This window comes from Parastagonospora nodorum (assembly GCF_000146915.1).
Source record: "Parastagonospora nodorum SN15 chromosome Unknown scaffold_43, whole genome shotgun sequence".
Taxonomy (NCBI): domain Eukaryota; kingdom Fungi; phylum Ascomycota; class Dothideomycetes; order Pleosporales; family Phaeosphaeriaceae; genus Parastagonospora; species Parastagonospora nodorum.
In genome coordinates, this window is record NW_001884591.1 from 81,802 (window position 1) to 95,706 (window position 13,905).

Sequence of the window (13,905 nt, forward strand, 5' to 3'; positions counted from 1 at the left end):
CTCCCAGGCCTCTGCAGCCCCAATAACGACCTCCGCCGCCGAGTACATGCCCGTCAAACCTCTCGACAAGCAGACAGTCCTTGCGACGATACACCAATTTCCTTCCCTCGAGCCCCTCCGCTTCCAGACATATCCTGCAAACCACCTCCATCTGCCCACGCGAAGAGACATATTACACCGCGCTGTTGTATACGAGGGAGATTCAACCCGGCTCGGAACCGCCTCGACCAAGACTCGGTATGAGGTGCACGGGTCAAGAAGGAAGATCCGGCCACAGAAGGGCTCTGGTCGCGCACGTCTGGGAGACAGGAAGTCGCCCATGCTCAGAGGTGGAGGCGTAGCATTTGGCCCCAAGCCCCGCGACTTTGCAACCGAGCTACCGAAGAAGGTGTACGATCTGGCATGGCGAACAGCACTCTCATACCGCTTCCGCAAAGGCGAGCTGATCATCGTGGACAACGCCATAGAGATCGAGAGCCCATCTCCTCGCCTGCTCGGCGATATTTTCAAGTATCACGAGAAGATACAAGGGAGGGGACGTAGTCTCATGGTCACACTGGAAGAGCGACCCCTCCTCGAGGACGCACTCGAGCAAATGGGCCGTGGCGGACAGGCTCTCACATGGGAGGAAGTCGACGTCAAGAACCTTCTTGAACTCTCTCGCGTCATGATCGAGCGCGACGCCCTGCACAACATCCTCTTCTCGCACCAAGAAGATCTCACAAACAAAACCGTCCAGCCATGGCACAAGTCCTTCATCCGCGAATCCCCGCCCAAAGAGCTTGAAAGCATACTTGGCTGGGCAGAATTCCGCGAACTCCAGCAGATTGAGGATCTGGACCCAAAGCAACTGGACGTGGCGCGCCCAACCCTCTACGAGGACGTGGCCGACAAGCGCTGGGAGCGTGCTACTACCATGCCCGAGGGCCCTCAACGCACCGAGCTCAGTATATCAGCTTACAACCTCCTCGCCGAAGCAAAGGAACTCCATTTCCACCGCATCACCGGCGGCCTCTCATGGTCCGACTACATAAAATACGAGTTCGACTTCCCCCGCTCCCAACAGCTCGGCCAGCAGCGCGCCATCCTACTCGAGCGCGCGACCTCGAGTTCCCAGGTATCTCCTCTCGACGGAGAAGTCTTGGAACTCGAAGCTGCAAGGCTAGCGGTGCAGGACCAGGAAATGCAGCATGAGGCGGCCATCTTGGCTGCGCAGGTGTGGGAGCATCGCGCCGAGGCGCAGGCTCTGATGGGCGAGGAAGACGCTGCGGAGGAGAGAAAGAATATGGCCAGCGATGAGCGCCTCAAGGTAGACGAGAGGGACTTGGAGGTCTCAAAGGCCAAGTTGGATGTGGCGAGCAGAGAGCTCAGGGTCGCGACTATTAAGAAAGATTGGCAGGCGCAGACGAAGGCGCAGAACAAGGTCGACGAATTGACGGGCGAGGTCGAGAGGAAGGAGAATGAATTAGCAGCCGCTCAGGAACTGGAGACGGATGAGGTGGAGGCGTCGGAGGAGATTGCGAAGATTGAGGGGGGGAAGAAGTAGAATCGTGTACATTATGTCTTCACGCGTTGAGAATGTATGATATGTGCGGTTCATCGCTTCCCCCATGAGGAGAACCATGGGAGAAGGTTTATTTGAGATCATGTCATATCTTCATCTAATCCGTCCTTCCAGCCGCGCCATAACGCCTAACTATGCTTTGCAAGAAGTAACATCTCCAGCCTCATACCTTCTGTTCAGCTCTTCATCTCGACCTCCTGGCTGACAGGCTCTTGAGCGCCGCCCTTGAGGTTAAACACCTGGTCCTTGACCTTGGCCGCCAACAAGCCCATGTCCTCCTCCCGCGCAATCTTGCTACCCGCCGCACCTAGCTTAGCGAGCTGGTCCTTCTCGTTTCCAGTGCCCGCTGTCATGGTCTTGTACCGCTTGCTGCTGCTCGTCTCTTGTTGTATCTTGCGCGCCAAATCGCTAATCTGGTTGGTGCCGTAGTCGCGGTTCGAAATCAGCGGTGACGAGGACAAAGTCTGTACCCAGTATTTGTTCCACAGGGCTTCTAGGATCTTGGCGTCGAGCGAGGACTTGTAGTGGGAGACTTCAAGCGAATAGTAGTGCGCAGCGTGAGCGCCAAAGTCCTCAATCTTGCCCAGCGGAATCGTCTGGAACCCATCACCATCAGCCCCGCCACCACCGGTCTTGCTCGTGACCTTTTCCTGCTCCTCGATATACGCCGCTGGGAACGTTCGGAACGCGCCAATTTCAACCTTGCCCGCGCTGACAGTGCGATCAGGATCAATGACGATGGCGCAGAAGGGGTCCGAGAACTGCTGCTGCGTCTTCTGCGTATTGACATCGATGCCGGACAACCAGCACCCATAGCCCGGATGGGAATGGTACCAGCCGACCGCATTATCCATCTGGCCCTGGTCTCGTGCGCGCTGCAAGAACTCAACCATGTACTCGTTCGCCTCGTCCTGCGCATTGACGCGGGTCTCGGTGCCCTCGACGGGCAGGCGGAAGGCGTCGGTGACGACGAATGTGTGTGCTTCGATCTTGCCCATCATCAGGCCCATGACTTCGAGAGAGCCGCCGGAGCGCGCGTGCATGACCATCTTGAGCATGGCGACGGCGGAGACGCGCACCGAGGTGAAGTAGTGCGGGTCGGTGCGCCATGGGTGGGCCTCGTCCATGGACTTCTGGGCTGAGGAGGAGTACGAGTAGAGGGCATCTTTGGTCGGGTCGACGAGCTTGACCGAGTTCTCGAGCTCTGCGTGTTTGTTAGTATCTGTGGTGCTGTGGCGGGGCATTGCGGGGTGTTTGGGGATGATTTCGTGGACTCTGTATCGGATAGACTTACCCCACGTCTTCAATGCTGCGGCCTCCATGGTCGAGCGCCGAGTGTCAGTTGTGCAGAGAGACTCGCCAGGCGTGGTGGTCGTGAGGCGGGAGCTCCAAGTTGTGGTGGGGAGCTATCGTTCACCACGCCAAGACATGCAGGCACCAGTGCGGACCCCCGATGGAACAGCGACAGCTATGCTGGGGATGGATTCATGGTTTAATGCACCTAGCAGCTTTTCACACAGTCCAGCTATATACTCCCGCATCAGCTACGACTGCCCTTCCTCCACCCAGTCTGGTCTTCCCATCCCATGCGGTCATTCATACGCTTGGCCTCCTCCTCCATCTTCTGCACCCACCGCTTCGTCAGATCGTCGTTCTCCTTTTTCAGCTTTTGCTTCTCCTGCTCTGCCATGTTGAGCTGCAGCGTCAGAGCCACCATCTCATCCTGAATATCCTCGACAAACTTGCCCTTGCCCTTCAGCTCGTCCACTCTATCCTTGCCGCGTCGCTCCAAGTTCGTCTTCGCCTTCTCGAGCTGTTCTATGCGCTGCTTCTGGAGGGAGTCTGAGGCTTTGAGCGCAGATAGCTCCAAGTTTACGTCGCTGAGCTTGGTCTCTAGTTCGCTGCGGGTGCGTTGCGTGTTGGCCAGCTCAGCGCGTATTTGCGCAAGTGAAGAAGGCGGCGACACATCTGCCACAGTTGCAGCTCCTTTGCCTTTAGGAGTCCCAGGTCGAATGGTCTTGGATGCAGTAGGGGTGGTATCAGCGTCCTCGGCAGCAGATGCAGGCTGCTTTGCTAGACTAGCTGCTGTGCGGTCGGCAAGTTTTGTGTCTACAAATAGTCAGTCGGGAAGCGGAACAACGTCTATTCGTATTCGTCGGCACGCACATGCGTTGATGTACTCTTCGTGCGCCTTCTCCTGCGCATCGCGAGCCTCGATGGCAGACAAGTAGTCGGCGAGTGGATTACTCATGGCGGCAGATGAAGCAGCGATACTTGGGGTGATGAGTGTGTTCGTACTATCAATATCATCATGGTTTGCTACATGAAGTAGGGCTGGCGAGCGTCACGGAGGAGTGATGAACAGGTGGGCTGGAAGCCGCGGGGGTGCGGCCTACCGATTGGGTCATGCTGGGCGCAGCTTCTCTCGAAAAAAGCTTCGCGATCCTCACCATTTGACATCGCAATTGTACATTCAGCGTCGGTTGTTCCGCGTCCTCTTCACCCGTATTTCTCTACATCCTCTAAACGCAATGCCGCCATCACACATCTCAGGCACATCCCGCGCCCTCTACCGCGTCTTCGTCGCACCCACCCTCCGCGCCCCAACCTCAATCCCCCTGCTCTGGGCCCCAGCATTCGCACACTCGCCCTCTCCAACCCCAAGCCTCGCCTCGCACACCACCATACGCACCAAGACCTACGTCAAAGATGTCGCCCGCCACGCCCTCTCCGACCACTACGTGCTGGACGGCGCAATCCGCTCGAAGCGTATAAACTTCGTCGACGAGAGCGGCACCTTCAACCCCGGCATGCCCCTCGCCGACGCCCTTTCCCGCGTAAATAGAGTAACGCACTACCTCGTGCAGATGACGCCCGGCAAAGTCGACGAATTCGGCAACCAAGACCCCAACGACCTGCCTACATGCCGCGTCATGAGCAAGATAGCCCTCCGCGAACAACACGAGAAGAAACTCGATCTGGCGCGCAGACAGGCGAAAGGGCTGGGCGCGGGGCCGGCGCCGAAGAATATGGAATTCAGCTGGGCGATTGCGGGTGGGGATTTGAAGCACCGGTTGAGCAAATTGAAGGAGTTTTTGGGCGACGGGAGGAAGGTGGAAGTGTTGATGGCGCCGAAGAAAAAGGGCAGGACGGCAACGGAGGACGAGGCGAGTGGTGTTATAGCGGCGGTCAGGCGCGCGGTCGAGGAGGTCAAGGGCGCGAAGGAAGTGAAGAGCGAGGGAGAGGTGGGGGGCATTATGATGCTCACGATTGAGGGGCCGAAGAAAAAGAGACAAAAGGACTCTAAGAAGGAAAAGTCGAGCGAAGAGGAAGCGGCGGAAGCGCCGTGATTTGGAGAATAGAGCGGGGTGTACGACAATCGCAGTGGCTACAATGCAGATAAATTGTGGACAAGGAAGATGTGGAGCTCAGGAATCCATCTATCATGCTTTGATATGATCTGTTGGGTATCTCTACTATACTCATACACGTGGTATACACATCCCCTCCCCTCCAACTCTACATCTCAACACCCAACCTCGCCAACGTCTCCTTCCTCCCCAGAATCAACATAACATCATACAGCCTCATGCCCTTTTCCTGCCCCGTCAACTTCATCCTCAGATAATGATACACATGTTTGCTGCCCGCTTTGCCCTCTACCCTGCCATCAATAATCTCCACGACCTTGGCCATGAGATTCTCCCTCGTCCAGTCTTCCTCTGCCACATCCCTTAGCATCTGGCATCTCATCGGGACATCCGAGTTCGTGCTGACAGGCGGGGCTTCGTGGTACGGTCGCAGCGGCTGGAAGAAGAAGGAATTGCGGTACAGGAATTCGTTCGCGTCGGTGTAGTTTTCTGCATCGGCTTTGATGATTCCGGCTATGTATTCGTCGGGCACGGGTGAGCGGACTACTTTGTTCCATTCTTTGTATGGCGAGTCTGGAGAGAGGAGGAGGCGTGCGACATTCGCGACCATTTCTTGCATCTTGGGGCCGCCGGCTGCAGCGCGGATTGCGGCGTGCTTGCGCTGGAGGAAGTGTAGTTTGCCAAATGTCACTGTGGTGTTGCCTTTGGTGAACTTGAGGGTGAAATTCTTGACGAGGGTGTCCAGGTCCATTATGTCTGTCCTCTCCTTATGGCTCCATCCGAGCAGTGCAGCGAAGTTGGTCAACGTCTCCGGGAAAATCTCCATCTCTTTGAACGCGGTGATATCGGTGTCGAAGTTGCGTTTCGAGAGCTTGTTGCCGTGCTCGTCGACGAGCAGCCCAACGTGAGCGAATTCAGGCGGTGTCCAGCCAAAGGCAGAGTACATGGCGATGTGCTTGGGTGTACTGGGCATCCATTCCAGCCCGCGAATAACGTGTGTGATCTTCATGAGGTGGTCATCCACGACATTGGCGAGGTGGTATGTTGGCAAGCCATCGCTCTTGAGCAATATAGGATCTTCGAAGGAAGACTCGACGACATGGCCGCGCTTCTTGAGCGGCTTGAATGTGCCGTAGACGAGGTCGTGGTATTTGGGGTATTGGTCTGGTACTTTCAGACGGATCGTGTGTGACTCGCCCTTGTGTGCGCGGTCGTCGCTTTCTTCCTTGGCCATGTCGGCGCACGTGCGGTCGTAGTCGGTCGCAAGGCCAAGCTTGTGCTTGTGTTCTGCTAGAGCATTGAGGCGCTCAGAAGAGCAGAAGCAGCGGTAGGCGTGTCCCGTGTCCAACAGTTGCTGCGCGTGTTTCTTATATATTTCGCTTCTTTCTGATTGCTTATACGGCCCATAGGGACCTTCGACCTCGGGCCCTTCATCCCACTGCAGCCCGGCCCACCGCAGGTCTTCGAACAGTCGTCGCTCGGCGTCGGGTACGGTGCGCTTCTGGTCCGTGTCTTCGATGCGGAGCAGGAATTGCCCGCCGGTCCGCTTTGCAAGCAGGTAGTTGAAAAGGGCAGTTCGCAAAGAGCCGAGGTGCAGATAGCCCGTCGGCGAGGGCGCGAATCGGGTACGTGCTGGTGTGGAGGGAATCGCAGTGTTGGCTTGTATTTGTCTGGCCTTATTGGACGAGATGGGGCGTCGCGAAGCTTGTGACAGGCGCAGAAGGCAGGAGCGACACGTATATGCAGGCACTCGCGGCCGCAAAAGCAATGGAAAAGACATGGCGATGCGAGTGTTGCAAAGGCCTCTCCGGGTTGGCCAAGTCGGGTAGTGGGACAAACTTTCTACGGCGGCCCACTTAGACCATCTGCACATGCGGAGTTTTGGATTAGGCTGGGGAAAGAAAGATGCCTGTCAGTGACAAAAGTTTGTTGCCGCGACTCGACCTTTTTGGCTGACTGCCGGTACCACGCCCTGGTCGCGCATACCCTTCCTTCGTGTACATATTTCTCCCCCGCCAAAATACCCAGCCGCACTTTGCGCATCCTCTACAACTAGTCTGCATTCAAGAGTATGATGACCCCGCCATCCGTGCAGCGCACCTGCATGCTAATGTGAAGATGTAGTGGCCTCTGAAGAGATCGACCTCTATGGTACAGTCGCCTCCACTCGCTCAAGAACCCAAGAGTCGACTTCTAACTGCAACAGAGGTCCTCGGCATCCAAAGCAGCGCGAGCAAGGCAGAAATCAAAAAAGCCTACCACAAGGTTTGCGCCGCGCTGCACACATGTCCCATGCGATACTGATAGCCGACAGGCCGCGTTGGCACACCACCCCGACAAGGTCGCAGAAGACCAGCGCGAGGAAGCAGAGATCCGCTTCAAGGCGGCGAAACAGGCCTACGAAATCCTCAACGATGACGAGAAGCGACACCTCTACGACACCCACGGCATGGCTGCCTTCGACCCCTCCAAAGGCATGGGCGGCGGCGGCCCCGACATGGACGACATCTTTGCGCAAATGTTCGGCGGCATGGGTGGCATGGGCGGCGGCATGGGCGGGTTCGGCGGAATGCCAGGCATGGGCGGTATGGGAGGCGGACGCAACGTGCCACGGAAAGGCCGTTCAGTAGAGCAGGAGTACGAGGTCAGCCTGGAGGAGCTGTACAAGGGCAAGACGACCAAGTTCTCCAACACCAAGAACATTGTGTGTTCGAATTGCAAGGGCAGCGGCGGCAAGCAGGGCGCAAAGAGCCATGCATGTGGCATGTGCGGCGGCCAAGGTGCGTCGAGATCCTGCCGTTGGAAGCTGTGAGTTCATCACTGACACTGAACAGGACTGAAAGCCGTACTTCGCCAAGTAGGCCCCGGCCTCGTCACCCAAGAGACAGTGCCCTGCGGCAACTGTCAGGGAACCGGCGAGATCATCCCCGAGAAGCAGCGATGCAAGAAGTGCAAGGGCAAGAAGGTCGTCGAGTCGAAGAATGTCCTCGAACTCTACATCCCCCGCGGCGCCCGAGAAGGCGAGCGCATAGTTCTGGCTGGCGAGGCGGACCAATTACCGGACCAAGAGCCTGGCGACATCATCTTCACGCTCAAGGAGACCGAGCACGATGTCTTTGAGCGCGCAGGTGCCGATCTCAGGGCAGAGCTGAAGATCTCCCTGGTGGAGGCGCTCACTGGCTTCAATCGCGTCGTTGTGACACATCTCGACGGACGCGGCATACAGCTCAACGTACAGCAACCGAACGGCAAGATCCTGCGCCCCGGACAGGTCCTCAAGATTCAAGGTGAGGGTATGCCCATGAAAAAGACCGACACTAAGGGCGACCTCTTCCTTGTCGTCGACATCGAATTCCCGGAAGACGGATGGCTCACGGACGATGCTGCGGTACAAAAGGTCAAGGACGCATTACCCGCACCCGACCATGAGGAGAAGGAGCACGAAGAGATTGAAGAGGTGGAGGCTGACTTTGATGCCGAGATGGATGAGTTTGGTGCCGGTAGCGGAGACCCGCGCGCTGGTGGTCAGGAGTGGGAAGACGATGATGAGGGCGAGGGTGGACCGCAGTGCGCGACGCAATAGACGACCATCTCGATGTCACGGATGAATGATGATTGCATTGCTCGGCGTTGGGGGAGGTAGTGTCTTCATGACCGCATACACGAGGTCCCTCCAAGATAGGGCGAATCGAATACGCACCACTGTTGTCCGTACGACCGCGAGACCTTCGCTGAGACCCCTCGAGAGCTCGATTGCCTTCAGAACAATTGCAGCAGACCTTTCTTCTGCGTTATTTGACGTATAGCATTCGTGACTAAACAAGAGCTGCTCAAGTTTGCAGGCTTACACCATAAAAACAGCAGTAACTTGGTTATACCCAGTACAATGAACAAGACACGCAAACAATGCTAACGATCAAGTCAAGGGAAAGCGGCCGTCAAAACGCTTGAGCAGCAGCAGCCGCACTCGCACCCGCAGCTACGGAGCCGGAAGCTGCAAGTTCTCAGCAGGGCCTGACCGCCTCAAATACCCCCTATATGGTCGATTCTATTGGTGTACCAGGATCTTCGCGGGGCAAAGAACCCGCCGACTAGCCTGCAAAGGTGCCTGGAACAGATGCTGTCGCTGAAGTCGACAAGGCCACCGAGGACTTCACCGATCAAGATCTGACACAAGATTCGGAGGAGGTAGAGAATCGATGAAAGCTCTAGACTTAACGGATGCCGATATCTCACCGCAATTTCCATCTCGCAATGGTTCATGCAAGACAATCAGTGATTCCAGACAGACCAAGCTTCTGTCTAGCTTCTACAAGATCGATGTCGATGCCGAGACTCAATTCTACGAGAACAACATACGTGCGTTGCTTCTCATTGCGAACAAGGGGGAAATCAAGAAGCTGATCGAGACTCTGATCAGCCATGTTTGTGTACTCAACCGGCGCCTTGTCCCTGATCATCCCACCAAATCTATGCTTGAGTGAGCCACCAAAGTACCTACTGAGAGTATTCCCATCATCAAAGAGGTCTTTAACTTCATGAAGATCAGACGCGTCGCCACTTCTCCAAAAGCTTCCTTTATATGCCCCAATGTCGAGATTGCGAGATATAAAACTAGTTCAGACATAGGAACAATGCAGCCCGTTGAAGATTGCACCTAAGATGTTGGAGGTGGCTAGCACCGTCTTTCAGTATCCAGCCATCGTTCACAATGGCGATACCAGCATCAATCTCCACAAGTCGCGGATCGAGGGCACGAATCTTGAAGAAACTCCGCGATGGACACTGAAGGACCGCAACTCCTTGGAACATGGTCTACCAAGCGATCCTGGTGTTAGTGCTTTCCTCATCCAGCTCGAAAACGAAGACAATGATTGCCAAAGAGGATCATCTATTACAGGGACGGTGTGAGCGAAAGCCAGTACTCCAAGGTGGTTGAGACCGAAGTTAGTGCTGTCAAACGGGCATTCGTGAAACTTCGCACATTGAAGAAGTGGAAGGAAGACATCAAGGTCACGACCATCGTGGCGACGAAGCGACATTATGCACGCTTCTACCCGATCGAAAAAGAAGACAAAGCGGGCAAATGCGGCAATTACCAGCCCGGGATTGTCGTAGACACCACAGTTACTAGCCCCTACTTCACAGAGTTCTTCCTCCAGGCCCACAGCGAACTTCAAGGTACTACAAAACTAGCAGACTACTTCGTAGTGAAAGACGACGTGAACTGGAACGTGACAAATCTCGCTGCCCTTGTAAGCTACACTCCAGTATCTGCGAAAGACACCCGCTGACTTTACTCTCCTACACCTACGTCCGCTCCACATGCGGCTTCTCTTAGGCCCCACCAGCATACTACGCCGACAAACTCTGCGAACGCGGCCGCATCTATCTCCGCAACTTCCTGACCGGCAACCCCAGCGTTCACGGGTCTCTGCGCGAAACCAAGACGGCGGCAGAACAGGTTCGGCGCAAGATGAGAGACGCTAAATTCAAACCGGTCAAAGAGAAAGCGATCAAAGCTAACAAGTTCTGGCCGAGAAAGTCTACGGCAGAGGAGGTTATGGAGGGTTTGCATAGGGATCAGGTGGCGAAGATCTGTAGGGAGGAGGCGATGAAGGAGGCCAGGAAGGTTTGGAAGAAGTATGTTGAGAGAAGCAGGAAGACTCCGTGGAAGGCGACACTTGATGGGATGATGTTTTGAATGTGAGGAGGTCTGTTTATGATGTGTTTATGATGCTTGATTGTTGCGTTTTCCTTTACTTTGTGCTCATCTTACTCTATTGTCTATGTCGCATGTACTATCGTTCTTTCTCCACACTTTACTATAGCAACTTAGCCTTAATAGTTGGCTCATACACCGGGACGTCCATCGGCTTGGGCACGTGATCCTGCTTAAGATTTACCTCTGCCCATCTCAGCCATCCAGCATACGTTCCATCCTCGCAGTCACTGCCTTCATTCTTCCGCCAAAGCACGCCCAAGGTATCTGTACCGAAAAGCTCCACCAAAAAGCCGTGAGCAAGCTTCAAGGCCCAAGTATTTGAGACCGTATTTTCAACTATGCTTCTTGCGAGTGCCTGATCCTCGGTCTCCTCCTCACCGGACCGTGGTAGCTTCTGCTTCAGAAGCTCCCATTGTCGTTGGCTGCTCCAATTTGTCGCTACTTCATGTGAAAAGGCGCAGCTAATCATGTCGTAGAGCCAGCAATGCTCGCGCACGTATTTGGGCCCATCCCAGCCATCGTCATCATCTTTCCAGCGCTGCGCAGCTCCCATACACTGGATCTGGATCGCGTAGTCCGTCATAGCTGCTTGGCTAGCACCTGGTGGAACGAGCATCAAAGGCACATGATTGACGAATGGATGTTGATGCGCTCCAGTTGTGTTCGTCTTTCCTTCCCACACCTTGAGCAGAATGTGGTGTGAACGCCGAATAAGCGGATTGCCAGCTTCACACATGAACATGAAGTTGGCGACGGAAATCCCGTCCGGCGGAGGGCTCATTGTGAATCCAGCGAAGTCGTACGGCGATGCAGGATTGGTGATATGCTCGGTCCACAGCCAGTCTAGGTCGCCAAACTGCAACACTCCAACGTCAAGATATATGCCGCCATACTTGAGTAGCAGGGGAAAGCGAATCAGGTCAGAAGTATGCTGGCGAGCGTATGTGCCATTGATCGTGCCGTTTATGAAGGCTTCCGGGACCTCGGATCGTGAAGAAGTGTCGATGAAGTTGGAAACGTTGAGAGGAGATCCTGGTACGGTGTTTAGGACATAGATTGTCCAACCAAGAGAGGAGAAGCGGCGATGCCAATTAATCACGGTGCGCATCGAACTTGGTGGCAACGCATCGAATCCCGCATGCCAGAAGGCAAAGATGGATTTGGACCCTGGGGCAGGCGGTATCGGACGTGGCAGGTGCAACAGTTGGGATTCCGATGGTGGTGGTGGAGACAAGGTTGTCCCTGGAATATTGGGGTATTCCATCGTGTGAAGTGCTTTCAGTCAACTGCTAGTATCAATCAGAAGATAGAATTTAGGTCATTCGCGTGCCAGATATTGAGGCAATGAGCTGACGAGGCGGAAGACTTTTTGTACCTTACAGAAGCGTAACAGCTCATTTGTACCTTACAGGGGTATCAGCTCACCGTAAGCTGATGTCTGTGCTTTACGTCATGTATGACAGGGATCTTAAACTTTATCTGCGCTTTCACACTTCTGCATATCATTTAAACACAAGGATTAACCACAATCAAGAGGCGTTGTAATGAATACCATATTTGAGCTTAAAGGTGTAGCCACAAGGACAAGCGATCGATAGGTTCCACTTCAAAAGCTACATTCCTCTGTGAAGGAGCAGGATACAAGGATCAAGACCTGAAGCGCGATTGTTACAACCCTGTGATTGAATCACGGAGCGTTGCTTTCAATTTGCGTTTGTACAGGGTGTCCAAGTCGGATCCTAATTAATTCTAGATATTGTTAGCATGTATTAACGTGTTAGACCGTCACGCATCTATCTTAGAGGAAACACGGAAGGAAATCAGCATAAAAATGTTAGGTTCATGCGTAAGAATTAATTCCAACGTATTGGAGCTCATGGCGACTGATCGACTGCGCTATCCAGGGTGCAACTTTGCGTTTGGAGACCCTGTAACTATGTAAGTTAGCGGTTACACCAGTCTTACCCGTTTTAACGGAACGCCAACCTTGCAGACCCTTGTGACCTACTAAACATCTAAATCGACCTATCTCCGCCGAAAGTAGCGCCTAGTGGCAGCATGTACCACCAGCGAGACACACCCTCGAGGCGCGCGCCGCAGCCTGATGACATGCGCGCCTCATCGCATGCGGCTCCTGCTCCATCTCGACCGCCAGTGCAACCGCCAAATGAAGCTGAATTTCTCATCATCGGTCTCTTCGCGCTGCGACTCACACAACGCATGATCGATGGCCTTGCTGATTACGCCGGGCGGGACGCCGATCGGGCCTGGCTAACTGACTTCCTTGCACCTTATCCGCGGGAACTCGCTTTAGCAAAAGTGTCGGGGTGCCGGAAGAATGAGTACATCGCCAATTATCAAGATATTGTGTCGAGAATGAAGAGACAACCACGATATCCGATGCGCTTCATGCAGATGAACCCCGATCGCTCGCAGCAGCAGGGACAAGCGAGGCGCGAAGCAGAGAGAGAAACTTCTAGGGAGATGACTGACCGTGAGTTCTGATGCAATGTATTCGATGCGACAAGACTAATCAATTTTTAGTTGAGCGGCTCGACATCATCGACTTCTGCGATGCGGCGGGCGAATGGGGATCGACTGTTCCTATTCCAGCACGTGAAGCAGAGAGAATGATCGAGTTGGCAGATCAGAGGCGGATCGCGGATTTGGGCGATCGGGGGCTGTTGCGCGGCGATAGACACGAATATGGAGTATATTAGAGAGAGGAGAGCTATGATGAAGCTGACAGTGAATCAGGAACGAAGTGGATAAGATTGCGTAGGCCAGAATTTCATAGTTTGAAACGAGTGCTACATGCCTCGTGCTTTGCGTACACGGAAACCTGCCTTCACCTTGTTTTCTGAATAGGCCTTCACCTTGTATTTTCGGCAGTGCGACCGGGATACTTGTATATATCTTCGCGTCCTTCGGCTCTACCGCCGCACTACACTCCTTACACAATAAACTTTCCAATGTACGCCAGATATACAACGCCTCACTATGGATAGTAGCACAGTCGCTTCTGAGCCGTCGTGAGTGGACGCAGACTTGTGAGCGTAAACTCTGCTAAAATTCACGACAGCCTCTTCGACAATGAGCTCTTCTCGGACGTCACCATCCGCCAAACCCACTGTGGGTCAATGAAAGAGTATCATGCCCACAAAGCAGTCTTGCGCAGTGGCTCGCAATGGTTCACGAGAGCTTTGACTGGCAACTTTCAGGTATAGGCCTAAACAAACATGTAA

The 13,905-nt window shown here is 54.4% G+C and overlaps 10 protein-coding genes across 10 annotated transcripts; 6 read left to right on the forward strand and 4 right to left on the reverse strand.

Annotated features, from left to right (window-relative positions):
* Positions 1 to 46: 46 nt before the first annotated feature.
* Positions 47 to 1,546, forward strand: SNOG_16116 (hypothetical protein; the record flags this gene model as incomplete). The annotated part of the gene is made up of 1 exon (XM_001806191.1): positions 47 to 1,546. One exon carries the CDS (start codon positions 47 to 49, stop codon positions 1,544 to 1,546), a length of 1,500 nt encoding a protein of 499 aa, XP_001806243.1.
* Positions 1,547 to 1,740: 194 nt separating this feature from the next.
* On the reverse strand, positions 1,741 to 2,886 carry SNOG_16117 (hypothetical protein; the record flags this gene model as incomplete). Its single annotated transcript, XM_001806192.1, has 1 exon — positions 1,741 to 2,886. The coding sequence occupies one exon, from the start codon at positions 2,884 to 2,886 to the stop codon at positions 1,741 to 1,743; it is 1,146 nt and encodes a 381-aa protein (XP_001806244.1).
* Positions 2,887 to 3,104: 218 nt separating this feature from the next.
* SNOG_16118 (hypothetical protein) lies at positions 3,105 to 3,815 on the reverse strand (the record flags this gene model as incomplete). Its single annotated transcript, XM_001806193.1, has 2 exons — positions 3,105 to 3,673; positions 3,731 to 3,815. The coding sequence occupies 2 exons, from the start codon at positions 3,813 to 3,815 to the stop codon at positions 3,105 to 3,107; spliced, it is 654 nt and encodes a 217-aa protein (XP_001806245.1).
* Positions 3,816 to 4,095: 280 nt separating this feature from the next.
* Positions 4,096 to 4,914, forward strand: SNOG_16119 (hypothetical protein; the record flags this gene model as incomplete). Its single annotated transcript, XM_001806194.1, has 1 exon — positions 4,096 to 4,914. The coding sequence occupies one exon, from the start codon at positions 4,096 to 4,098 to the stop codon at positions 4,912 to 4,914; it is 819 nt and encodes a 272-aa protein (XP_001806246.1).
* An 87-nt stretch (positions 4,915 to 5,001) lies between these two features.
* SNOG_16120 (hypothetical protein) lies at positions 5,002 to 6,715 on the reverse strand (the record flags this gene model as incomplete). The annotated part of the gene is made up of 1 exon (XM_001806195.1): positions 5,002 to 6,715. The coding sequence occupies one exon, from the start codon at positions 6,713 to 6,715 to the stop codon at positions 5,084 to 5,086; it is 1,632 nt and encodes a 543-aa protein (XP_001806247.1). The 3' UTR covers positions 5,002 to 5,083.
* A 368-nt stretch (positions 6,716 to 7,083) lies between these two features.
* Positions 7,084 to 8,518, forward strand: SNOG_16121 (hypothetical protein; the record flags this gene model as incomplete). The annotated part of the gene is made up of 3 exons (XM_001806196.1): positions 7,084 to 7,200; positions 7,250 to 7,715; positions 7,770 to 8,518. 3 exons carry the CDS (start codon positions 7,084 to 7,086, stop codon positions 8,516 to 8,518), a joined length of 1,332 nt encoding a protein of 443 aa, XP_001806248.1.
* Positions 8,519 to 9,134: 616 nt separating this feature from the next.
* On the forward strand, positions 9,135 to 10,639 carry SNOG_16122 (hypothetical protein; the record flags this gene model as incomplete). The annotated part of the gene is given in 4 exon segments (XM_001806197.1): positions 9,135 to 9,359; positions 9,565 to 9,840; positions 9,858 to 10,190; positions 10,277 to 10,639. 4 exon segments carry the CDS (start codon positions 9,135 to 9,137, stop codon positions 10,637 to 10,639), a joined length of 1,197 nt encoding a protein of 398 aa, XP_001806249.1.
* Positions 10,640 to 10,760: 121 nt separating this feature from the next.
* SNOG_16123 (hypothetical protein) lies at positions 10,761 to 11,768 on the reverse strand (the record flags this gene model as incomplete). Its single annotated transcript, XM_001806198.1, has 1 exon — positions 10,761 to 11,768. One exon carries the CDS (start codon positions 11,766 to 11,768, stop codon positions 10,761 to 10,763), a length of 1,008 nt encoding a protein of 335 aa, XP_001806250.1.
* Positions 11,769 to 12,718: 950 nt separating this feature from the next.
* On the forward strand, positions 12,719 to 13,380 carry SNOG_16124 (hypothetical protein; the record flags this gene model as incomplete). Its single annotated transcript, XM_001806199.1, has 2 exons — positions 12,719 to 13,154; positions 13,205 to 13,380. The coding sequence occupies 2 exons, from the start codon at positions 12,719 to 12,721 to the stop codon at positions 13,378 to 13,380; spliced, it is 612 nt and encodes a 203-aa protein (XP_001806251.1).
* Positions 13,381 to 13,660: 280 nt separating this feature from the next.
* Positions 13,661 to 13,887, forward strand: SNOG_16125 (hypothetical protein; the record flags this gene model as incomplete). Its single annotated transcript, XM_001806200.1, has 2 exons — positions 13,661 to 13,692; positions 13,743 to 13,887. 2 exons carry the CDS (start codon positions 13,661 to 13,663, stop codon positions 13,885 to 13,887), a joined length of 177 nt encoding a protein of 58 aa, XP_001806252.1.
* Positions 13,888 to 13,905: the final 18 nt, after the last annotated feature.